This window comes from Mustela nivalis (assembly GCF_964662115.1).
Source record: "Mustela nivalis genome assembly, chromosome: 5".
NCBI lineage: Eukaryota > Metazoa > Chordata > Mammalia > Carnivora > Mustelidae > Mustela > Mustela nivalis.
Genome location: NC_139024.1, coordinates 79,898,744 through 79,910,938, shown reverse-complemented (window position 1 = coordinate 79,910,938; position 12,195 = coordinate 79,898,744). Strand labels below are relative to the sequence as shown.

General features: G+C 37.3%; 1 protein-coding gene across 2 annotated transcripts in view; it reads right to left on the bottom strand.

The window, feature by feature from the left end:
- Nucleotides 1-12,195, bottom strand: part of MAN1A1 (mannosidase alpha class 1A member 1) — a 176,560-nt gene that overhangs the window by 63,493 nt on the left and 100,872 nt on the right. For both annotated transcript variants that reach the window (XM_082730955.1, XM_082730954.1), the window contains exon 6: nucleotides 8,358-8,452. In XM_082730955.1, coding sequence (XP_082587081.1) covers nucleotides 8,358-8,452 — 95 coding nt within the window. The remainder of the gene's footprint in view (nucleotides 1-8,357; nucleotides 8,453-12,195) is intronic.

The following is a 12,195-nucleotide window of genomic DNA, read 5'->3' as shown; positions in this document are numbered from 1 at the left end:
CTTCTGATGGGAGGATGGTCAGAGACTCTTTTCTCTGGCTCTTGGATGCCCTCAGGTACAGAGCCAGGTCACCAGCGGCTTACACTGAAGTTGCTTTGCCTGAGCCACAGGAATAACTCTCTTTTCTACGCTACCCTGAAATCCTTAATTAAAACGCCTTTTTTTTTTCCCCTTCCCCTATGCTAAAATGGACCAGCATTTGCTTTCTAGTTTTACTGGATTAAAAAAAATAATAGTGCAAGGGAATGAAAGAATGGGTAAACTCTTTGGGGGTAATTAATGTTTGGAATTAGCTGCTTTTCAGAAGAAGCAATGAACTATTCAGAGTTAACTGAAAACGTTGGGTAACTATTAACAAAAGTAAATTAGTCATAGAAACAGAAACCCCCACACTCCTTACCACCTACTCCCTCCCCCCAAGGATGTTTGGACTTGGGGACCTCACTGAGCAGCTCTGAGATTTAACAATCTAAATGGTTCTGATGGCCCATTTCTTATACTACAATGGTTCTTAAAGGGTGGTCCTTGGACCAGGAGCATCAGCTTCTGCATTAGCTGGGATCTGTAAGAGAGGCAATTATTGAGCCTTACTAAACCTGTCCAGTCAGAAACTCTGGATGGAGCCCAACAATATGTATTTTTAACAAACCCTCCAGGAAATTTTTACATACTCTAGAGTTTGAGAACTACTGTTCTATTAAAACTGGATATTTTCACACCAGTTTTCTAATATTTATATATCTCAATGTTAAATTGACCATTAATCGACAGGGAAATGTTTTCAAAGGAAATTGAGATGATAAACGAAGCCAGAATCCTCAGGATATACATATACCAGACTTAAAGCAGAGATTCTCCACCCCAGCTGAATAATGGACTGGCTGAGGAGCTTTGAAATATGCCAGGACCTTATTCCAAGCCAAATGAAACAGACTGGGGGAGAGGGAGGCAGCAATAACATATACTTCTAAATGCCCTAGTTATTCTCAAGCCCTGGAAAGATTGAGAATCACTGACAGAAAGTAACCACAGCAGTTGGACTCTCAACAGAAGTTGGGCAGTCTAAGAATTAGGAAAGAGGGCGATGTGGATGTCCACAGCAAAAATATACACATACTTTCACAGATAAGGTTTGTGCCATATATTTTTTAAAGATTTTATTTATTTATTTGACAGACAGAGATTACAAGTAGGCAGAGAGGCAGGCAGAGAGAGAGGAGGAAGCAGGCTCCCTGCTGAGCAGAGAGCCCGATGCAATGAGGGGCTCAATCCCAGGACCCTGGGATCCTGACCTGAGCTGAAGACAGAGGCTTTAACCCACTGAGCCACCCAGGCGCCCAGCGTTTGTGCCACATTAACTGAACACTAGCTAATGTGTGGGACTTGGGAAAAGAACATTGCATTTTATTGCCTCGCATTCCTCTTAAATCTTACGGGTGGAGCAGCTATTATTTCTAGAGGAGATAATTCACCAATAAATATAAGTTTAGATAGAAAACTGAGTTTTGACCCTATAGGCTAATTCCTATATCTAAATTAAGATATAGATATAGAATCTATACCTATATCTAAATTTAGATTATTCCTAATAATCTAAAAAATAAGAACTGTTTGAGTATGGATCCACCAGAATCCTACATGTACTACATCGAGACATTCTCTCCACACTTCAGGCTAGTTCTACCAATACCATTTCTCTTCCTGACCTGAAAATGGGACTTGAAAATAGGTTAGAAGCATTGAATGGCTTAAAAACTTCCACAAAGAGGCATCACCAACCAAATTAGTTTTAACTACGTATTGTTTTATCCTATGTGTGCATATGCCTATATATACATACACACCCCCACATAATTTTATAATGAAAATTGAGAACAAGACTATACATTAACAGTAATTCCAATTTATGTTTATTTCATATCAGTTTAAAATGATAAATCTCCTCTTACAATTAATTCATTAGATTTCCACAAAACCTTTTGAGGTCATCAGGATAAGTAGGATTACAGCTATTATTTTCAGTTTAATTTATGAGAAGACAAACTCAGTTTAATGAATTATCCAAGACCAAGAGCTATATTGACAGTGTTAATAAATAGCAGCTTTAACTACGATACCAATATTCTAATGTCTGATAATAACTTTGTACGTGGTAGTATTAAAACTTTAAAATATGGTTATTACTATTTCCAGAAAAGTAAAATTATCCAAAAGAATTAAAGTAGATAAAAGAGGGAAACCCAATTTAATAAAGCATTCAATCAGAAAAAATAAAAACACAGACTAGGTTAGCTTAAGATGCTAGGAGAGACTGGAAATTCTTTCTTTCCTAAAATTGATTGGACTTCTCTTGGAATTCTTCTTCTTTTTTTTAAAAAAGATTTTATTTATTTATTTGACAGAGAGAGAGAGAGAGATCACAGCAGGTAGAGCAGAAGGCAGAGAGAGAGGGGGAAGCAGACTCTCTGCTGAGCAGGGAGCCCAATGTGGGGGCTCGATTCCAGGACCCTGAGATCATGAACCGAGCCAAAGGCAGAGGCTTAACCCACTGAGCCACCCAGGTGCCCCTTCTCTTTGGATTCTTAACAGGTGCATAAAACATATAAATAAAAGACAGAGTATAAGACACAGCCCTGATTTTACATTCAGGCCGTATCAGTTCTGCACAACCTTTTAAAACATAACTAAGTGTTATTTGTTTCAGAATATTAGCAAATCATTAAATGAGTTTGATGGGTTCATGCTAAAAAATGTTTCTGGATTTTTAAAATATAATTCTTATGATGTTAAAGTATATATATAATATATATACTTTATTATATATATTATTACATATATAATATAATAATATATTATATAATAATAATAAGTATCATTATATATTATATAAATATATAATTATATTCTGCTTTAAGATTTAATAAATTTAACAATGTGGACATCTATATTTCAACTATCAAATAAAATGGAGACATAAGGAAAGTATTTTAAAAGATATCTAGCCTAATTAGATGGTCTTTCATAATTTGTGTCTATGAAAACCAACCATAATTAATATTTAAGCATTTTACACCACCAACATTACATGCAATAAGGGGGCTACTGCTTTTTGTTACAATATACATAGTACATGCTTCACACACGATAATCTTTCACTATTAGAAAACATTAAGCTATGTACTATTCTTAATTAAGGTCCCATTTCAGTCAAAGTAAAGCAATTTGCAACTTAATTATAATAATAATACAAATTGCAATGTAACTAATGATATAGTATGCATTTGTGTTGGTAATTAGAGTAGTCAGTAAATAAGACTTTACAAAGCAGGAAATAAAAACAGGTGAGGGAGTTGTGCTCATTCATCACCTTGCTGACTAATGAGAGCTGGAGTGGAGATCAGTCACTTCCAGCACATTCCTTGATGTGTGCCACAAAAGCGTACACTGTAGACAGTTCCACTAACCTAATATAACCACCAGGCAAGTGCTGTGAGTGTCAGTTTAGAAAAATCCACAGAGAGAAATAAGTGATAAAATAGTATATAGCTAAAACTAACTCATTTATCAAGAAAGACAGAATAATTATTAGGAATGCCCAGACTGTATGCCTTGTGATAGAAATGAATAATGGGAACATTAACTATATTATTTTAAATTAAGAATACACTGGAGAAAACCCCAAATCTAATAAGTTTACTCTACCTACGCTTGAATTACACCCAGGAATATGGAAATAGTGAAATGCCTGATTCTACAAACCACACAGGTGATTTTTCTACTGTACAATAAAACAAAAGAATGCAGAGGGCCTCCTGTTCACAGTAATAATAAGATTGGACATCAAATTTTGACATTTCCACATTGGAAAAATTGAGTTCTACCAAAAATCTAATCTATTAAAAAGGCAATGTTTTCCTTTTAACAGAGGTGTGCTATAACTTATGCATCTTTATTCTACTATCCTATTGGTGAAGCCAGTATGTTAGTTGAATCCGGTCCTGTGTATAACACTAGGTATCTGTTCAAATTATCACTTGCTATTAAGTCACAATTCTGATTAATTTATAATAATACAGCAGCTCTCAAATTAAGATTACAGATGTAGTGAAAGAGATAATTTTATATATATACACATATATGTGTGTGTGTGTGTATATATATATATATATATATATATATATATATATATTTTTTTTTTTTTTTCCTGAACAGATTTTGGGACAGAATTCCTAATGCAGCATATGAGTAAATTATTTAGATTTTCTGCTATTCTCAGTTTGTACAAATGCTGAAATCCAATTTGGCTTATTGGTGTTTTGGCTCCAAATGCATCAACCTCTCCAATTTAAACTACTGCTTGCTTTAAATTCAACTCGGTGAGTACTTATTATCTCTCCTTGGCACAGACCATCTTACATTTGTCAATTACATGAGTGAGTGTATAATATAGTAACATATAAAATATACATTCTGCTTTACCAACCAGGATGTGAATACCCTAAGGGAAAGACTGTGTCTGTTATCTTTTTAAATAAAGTGAAGAGAAACAGAACATCTTCCCAGAACCTAGCATGGAAACTTCATCACAGCAGGGACTAAAATAAATGTTTATATCTTACAAAGAAAAGGTAAAGAAACCAATTATCTTCAGGCAATAATATGAATTCTAGGCAGATGTAAATAGATAACCATAAAGTTCACATTTTTTTAAACATATAGGTATTGGCAAAGAGCTGCATCCATATTTTCAAAATTGAGAGGGAAGAGAACTGTGCTATTACAGACAGCATATTCTATATTTCTGCCATTATAATTATTGTCAAAATTTTCAAAGCCAGTCAACAGTGAGTACGCTGCTCTTCTAAAAAGCATCCTCAAGCACTTTTTTCTTATGGGCATCATTCCACAGACACTCCCTCACTCTGAGAAGATAATTAAGAAAATATGTTTTTGCCAGACATATTTTTTTCTTCTTTCTTCTGAAAATTCTACTGGTGACAGTCTTCAAAAAACTAGAAAAGAAATTCCATGCCAGCTGTCCCTTATCCTCTGGCCCATACTATAAAAATACAGATATTCAGAGGAAACAACATGTATGTACATGTCGACAGGAAAAGCACATTCTGAAATGCAGTTTACTGCAGATAAATATGAAACTCTATCTTCCTCTCCTGGGAGTGATTCTTTGATCTCACTGCTGGAGGGAGAATGGATTCAATGAGAACCCTCAATTGGGCAAAGGGATATAAGGAATTTTAGTGGATTTATAGTGCTGTTAATTTTGCCATGGCTTATTCTCTGAATTTGGATAGGTCATTGCTATTTAGCAAATGGGACTGAGAATGGATAAAATAGATAATAAAAAAATTCATACAGAATGCCAGGAAGAAATTAAAAGTGTTCCCATCATGTCAAAGGGTCACCTAATAATCTAGTTTGACATGAAAACATTAGAGAGTACATGTAATGTACAATGGTTCATTAGTTTTTAGTTTTTATCATATACAACTATCCTGTAATCCTTGAAATTAGAAAATTCCAATGTAAAATACTGTAAATTCAAAATAAGGTTTTTATTTAAAAACCCATAATGTCCTAGTTAATGAATTTTCAAGAGGTATAGATACAAAAGCTAACAGACAATTTAGTATTTAATAGTTTTGAGAAGTAGTCCTTTATGTACTGAAACACACCTCCACTGTAGAGTAAGGATAGATTTAAGGGAAAATCGTCTTGGCTGTTAGAAATAAACACTAAGTAAAATTAAATAGGCTTTAGAATAATCTAATTTCTTATGCTTATTTTAAGGGAGGCTAGAACTAACAGAATGATAGCAGCACCTTACAATAATTGGCTGAGCTTCTGCAAAGATCTTGGTGCACATCTCTCTCTGCTAGTTTTAGTAGGGCCTTATTTAGTTTCATTACCTCCCAGGAATTAATATGAACTAACCAGCTCTCTTAGAGTAGAAGGTTGGAGTGATCACCCAGTCCAGTAGTCTAACCTCAGGGTTCTCAGGTTCCAGGTGGTCTCTGACGGTAAGTCAGCTCTTGGAAATTGTGTAAAAATATATGTACTCAGGAATGTGCATTTTATGAGGAGAGGGCCATGTTTCAATAGAATTTCAAAGTGGCCTATAAACCTATAAAGGTTCACAAAACAACTACTAAAGTAGCATAATTGCACTTTACAAATATTCCTGCGGGTGGAAATGATTGCTCTCAAAACACCCAAGAACTGCAAAATACTGAGCCCCAGGTCTCCTGATAACCACCTAACTCAGTGTATTATTGTGCCCATATCATGCTTCTCAGAGGACAAGTAGGGGAAAAAAAGTGTTAAATGTGCACAGTGTTTTCGTAAGCAGGTCTCATTTCAGGTAGCAGAGTAATTTCTAGGTCAGAACATGGTCTATAATACAATGTCCAGGGCGCCTGGGTGGCTCAGTGGGTTAAAGCCTCTGCCTTTGGCTCAGGTCATGATCCCAGGGTCCTGGGATGGAGGCCTGCATCGGGCTCTCTGCTCAGCGGAGAGCCTGCTTCCCTTCCTCTCTCTCTGCCTGCCTCTCTGCCTACTTGTAATCTCTGTCTGTCAAATAAATAAATAAAAAATCTTTAAACAGAAAAATACAAAGTCCAAAGTCATGGATGGTATTATAGGTGATCTACATGAACCATCCTGGGCTTCCAAACAAACACAATACTGCCTCCAGGCCTAGCAGAGACCCGCTCCTGCTTTAAGTCCCTGCAGCGTATGCTCTGACCTTCAGGGTGACAGAGAAAACCACAGGATCCCTAAAGGGAAAAATCGATCCCGAGACAGCACATCATATAATAGAGAACTACCTCAGGTTCACATTGGCCTAGCTGTGTGCTCTCTGCCTGCCTCACTGCTCAATGACACCCCTGGCCCAAACTCTCTCTCTCTCTCACACACACACACACACATAACAGGGTGATTTCAAGGTATTGATATATAAATCCACAAATGGAAACAAAGAATGACATTTAACTGATTTATTAACCAAATAAGTAATTTCATGATTGTTTAAGATGAATTTTAGGAAAGAAAGTCACTAAAATAAATAATTAAAAATAAATGGACATTAATCCTGCCAAACTACCCTGTACATCCTCTTGGCATTTCTTTTTTTTTTATTATTTTTTAAAGATTTTATTTATTTGACAGAGAGAAATCACAAGTAGATGGAGAGGCAGGCAGAGAGAGAGAGAGGGAAGCAGGCTCCCTGCTGAGCAGAGAGCCCGATGCGGGCCTCCATCCCAGGACCCTGAGATCATGACCTGAGCCGAAGGCAGCGGCTTAACCCACTGAGCCACCCAGGCGCCCCCTCTTGGCATTTCTAAACCAAGAAAGATGTTTAATTTGTGCCTATGTATCAATGTGTGTATAAATGTCTAAGTACATATTCTATCTCTACCACTTACATACAGTATGATGTTGGGCAAATTACTTAATTTCCCTTCAAAACAAGTTCCTTATTAGTTTCCATTAGTAAAATGGAGATAATGGCCTTCTTGGGTTATTGTGAGATTGAATGTGGTAATACATGCACAGAGCCTAGAACAAAGATTCATATTTTATGATGATAAAACCATCATATCATCATCAGCAGCAGCAGCACCACCACCACCACCACAAGGAGGTACATAAGCAATTAATTACTTACGGTAAAGATGGAGTTAAAAACGAAGATTAAGGTAAAATGGTATATTGATGAAATGTTCCAGGTATCATGAAAATTCAAACTACTCCCTGGGAAAATACCAGAAAGTCTGTTTAGCCTAGGTTTACTTGGAGTAAAATTCCCATGGACTTGGCATAACAGGATTCTCCACCCAGATGGCCTGAGAAGGTCTGTTGATCTGGGTCAGCAGGGCAATTCCCTTCCGTCCTTTACAACTGTGGGCGGGGCAGCCCAGGTGCTCCCGGTGTCTGTCACGCCAGCTCCTTACATGGGAGATCTGATTAGTCCATGGTTCTAGCTCTGCAATATCCTGTCAGCAGCTTAACTGAAGTAAGTGCTCTTAGGAACTGGATTCTTTGGAAGTGAAATGCTTTGATGACAATTTTAAAGATAATGGGGTCTACAGAGAAACAAAATGTAGCATCACCATGAAATAGAAAACCTCAAATCATGTTTGGCTTGGATGACCCTGTTGGGGTCATGCTGTCCTATGACAGGGACCATCTAAGGCCAAGGAACACTGGAAAAGACAGATGCCAAGACTGCCAATGGTATCAGTCACTGACATCATGCAAGAAATCATCCATCCAGTTAAAGCACAGTACTGCATATTCCAACTTCAAAAATATGTTGTTAAAATGAAGAGTTTTACCTTTTTATATTCAGCAATGCCCAAGGTATTCCAGAAGGAGTATGAAACGCAGGTAGCAATTTTACCCCAAGTTCCACCGCTTTCTTTCGAAATATCTGAAAAGTTTAAACAGTTACGTAAGTTCCTGCTGCAAGCAAAACAGAAAGTGTTATACTACCGTCTCACATTTAGCACCTTCCGACTTTAAAATTTTCTTCATATGAAAAGATTAAAAAGTGTCTCAAATTAACAGAATTACCTAGCAAAGCAAGAATGGTCTAGGGGCCCTCATGCTGTGGGGAATTCATTACCAATCTTGGTTGCACAATTAGAATCATGTTGGGAGATCTGAATAATGCTGATGTCTGGGTTGCACTCCTAAGATTCTAAATTCTACGGGTTGGAGCTCCCTGATTAGAATTTTTTAAAGCACCACAGGTGATGTCAGGTGATTCCAAAATGCAAGCCAGGGGCAGAACCAATGCTGTTAGGGGTAAGTCCTGGACTGAAAATTGGAAGAACTGGTCCTCTTCCAGCTTTACTTTTATTAGGACCCAGAGAAAGAAGTTTTAAAAAGATGATTTATTACAAGTAACCTATATATCCCCTCAGCTCTTTGCAGTTAAACGTCCTCTGATGTTAAATGTAGGTGAAATGGAAGATATAAAGTTAAATTAGGTACAAATTATGCCCAGAATGTATAAGGAAGATAATATATGCACATAAATATCTAGAATGTAGATAAAACGAGGACTGGCAATAAAATCATCTGGGAGTTCTGTGAGCTTGGTAAGGCTGCACGGTGGAGAGAACATTTGGATGAGGAGGCTGTGCAGCATGTCAGGGGCCAGTGATACTAGAGATTAGAGTGGGAAGGGGAGGAGGCATCCCTGGAGGCATCAGTGTAAACACAGACACAGGCAAGAGGGGGCACGTAGGCAAAATGGAATAGGTCAGCTCGCCTGGCCAAAAAAGAGAGGAATACTTGTAACCAAGTTGGAAATATACAGCATGGGCCCGAATCATGGAAGGTCATACATATGAAGCTAAGAATTTTACTCTGTTAAAATGGGAAAAGATTGAAAGTTTTTAAACAGCCAGTTCACTTGAGCAGATTGTGCTTCAGGAAGAGTAATTGGATGACATCCATTCACAGTCCCATTGAAGGAAGACCTGGTATAGCTTTCCTTGTGATAGCTGAGACAGCAAGCAAGTGCCTTACCCCTTCTCCTGTAGGAATGAGCATGGTGTACTAGGAACTCAACTATTTCCACTTGCCTCCTCTTTAAACAATGGAGCTGTGAGAAAGGCTGGGGAAACCCTGAAAAGCATGGAAAATGGAAACAAAGTTCTCTCCCAGTCAGTGGGAAAGTATTCTTTAAACCTACTGTCGAAGAAGTCTTGTGTTGTTTCTCTAGAGGAAAGGGTTCCAGTCCATAACTCCTGCTCTAAGTCCTGAGCCTCCCCACAGACAAATCCAGGCACTTGGGCTTCCAGACTGAACACACTCCAGTAATGCCAATGTTGACACTATTTCAAAACCTTACTCTTTTTCATTCTCTCATCTATTAATGAAAATTAAGAAAGTAATGAATTTTCATGTAAATTTTTGGTTGATAATTTAGACTAACATTCCTGGCATACAAACAAAGACACAGACATTTATACCATAGAAAAAGCACTAGAAAACAGAGGTATCATTTTTTTCCCCATTCTCTTTAAACTGGACAATTTTCCCATTTCAACAACTAACAGTATATGTAAGGAGAGGAGAAGAAAAAATAGACCAAAAGATATATTCCTCCCTTTGTCTCCCTTACCCTAGAGAATTCCAAGTTCTCTTCTACTGAAAGTGACTATCCAATCACAGCCCAGCCATCTGTTGACTTCCTAGTTTCTACTTTTTAAACTGTTAATTAATTAACTCCTTTTCAAGAAACTTACATAAGATGGAAGTCAAACGAAGCAATTAAAATACCATCGTGGATATTATAACCATATGGCGTGGGAGGTTAAGGAGGCAGGCTTTGAAAAACACAATGCCTGTGTTTGAATCTCAGTTCCAACTTTTTCAAATTGGGTAATTTTGGACAAATTGCTTACTCTCTGTGCTAAGCTTTCTCATCTATAAAGTGGGGATAACAAGAGCATTTGTTATGTTAAAGGTTGTGGAGGGGAATGTGTTTTTTTATATCGAAAGACCTTAGGACATGTAGTCACCACATTAAAAGGTTAGTTGTATCATTATGGGGATAATGATAGCACTATTTCCCTAAGAACTTTCCCTATTTACTGCCTGAAATTCTTGTCTTGGCTTTCATCCCACTGCTGTTTTGGTACCTTCTACTCGGGGGTGGTGGTAGTAGTGGTGGTGGTGGTGGTGGTGGTGTGTGTGTGTGTATGTGTATGTGCGTGTACTGTGACCCTATTACACATACTCTTGTCATAGTATTCATTCTCAAGAGCTAAGTCCTCAGTTCTCATCACCTATATGCATTTCTTAATTCAACTTTCCATGTTAGCACTGGTTCTGTACTTCTACATGTGTGCTCACATCACAATTTGGGTATCTTGTCGTCTGAGACGTAACATGTCCATGATGAAATAATCACTTACTATTCCAGTCAAACTTGCCCAGTTCCATCACTGACTGTTTGGCCAGTCTCTGGGGCTTGAGAGAGCAAGCATTTTGACTACTGATTTATCACTCTTTAGTCATCAAGTGTCAATGTTCATTTTCCCCAAAAGTCCTATATACAGCCCATTCCCTTTCCAGGATATGAACATAGTCTTCATTTTCAACACTGAGTACAGAGATAGCATTAAAAGAAAAAAAAAAAAGTCCTCTTCCTACCTAGTATCCCATTCTCCAGGATTTTCCCTCCTGTCTCTATTCATCTGTATCTATATTACTAAATTTCTTCTTTTACTGCACAATTTTTTTTGTTCAAGAAACATAATGATTCCCTCTTGTCTAAAACATCAGGTTAAAACTGATATACTAAACACAAAAAAACAAAAAACCAAAAAACCATAAAAACCTGATATACTGACTCTTCAATGACTTCTATGAATCAGACCAATCTAGTATCTTCCATTCTCAAAAGACTGACTCTGGCTCCAGCTCCAGCCATCATGGTCTCGCAAGCACTCATTCAAGTTCAGTCCACTTTAGTTATCTTTAAAAAAAAAAAATTTTCCTCCCAGCTTTCTTGAGATATAATTGACATGTAACATTGTGTACAACACAATGATCTGATTCATGTATACACTGTGAACTGATTACCACAATAAGCTTAGTTCACATCTCTTTTTGCATAATTACTTTTTTGTTTGTTTGTTTGTTTTGGTGGTGCCACCTTAGTATACTTACATAGTTCTCTCACCCTGAAACACCCTTTACTGCCACTGCTGGTCAAGCCAAATTCACTCATTCCTTAGGCTCTGGCTAAGTCCCAACTTCAAAGATGCAAAGAGATCTTCCCCTTCTGTGAACTCCTACACTGACAACAGGCATCACACAGGCAACATTGGATTACAGGAAGCAAGATATGGGTCTCTGAATGCTTCCTTGTGTGACTCTCTTGTATACCCAAGTAATTTTCTTTTCTTTCTAAAATAGAGAAAAAGACTTCCATTTCTCTTCATTGCTTACACATATCGTAATATCCAGATTAGGCTTTTTTGTTGTTGTTGTTTTTCCACACTAGGCCATTTTGTATTTAAATTTATTGCTATCACCACAGTATTCCTATGAGTTGTGTATGGGAGGACATTTATATTCTCAGTTGACCTTTCTATCTTGAGGCTCCCTAGTCTGTCTTTGCTGATTTTCTAGTTCTCTGAATGCCTCATTCAT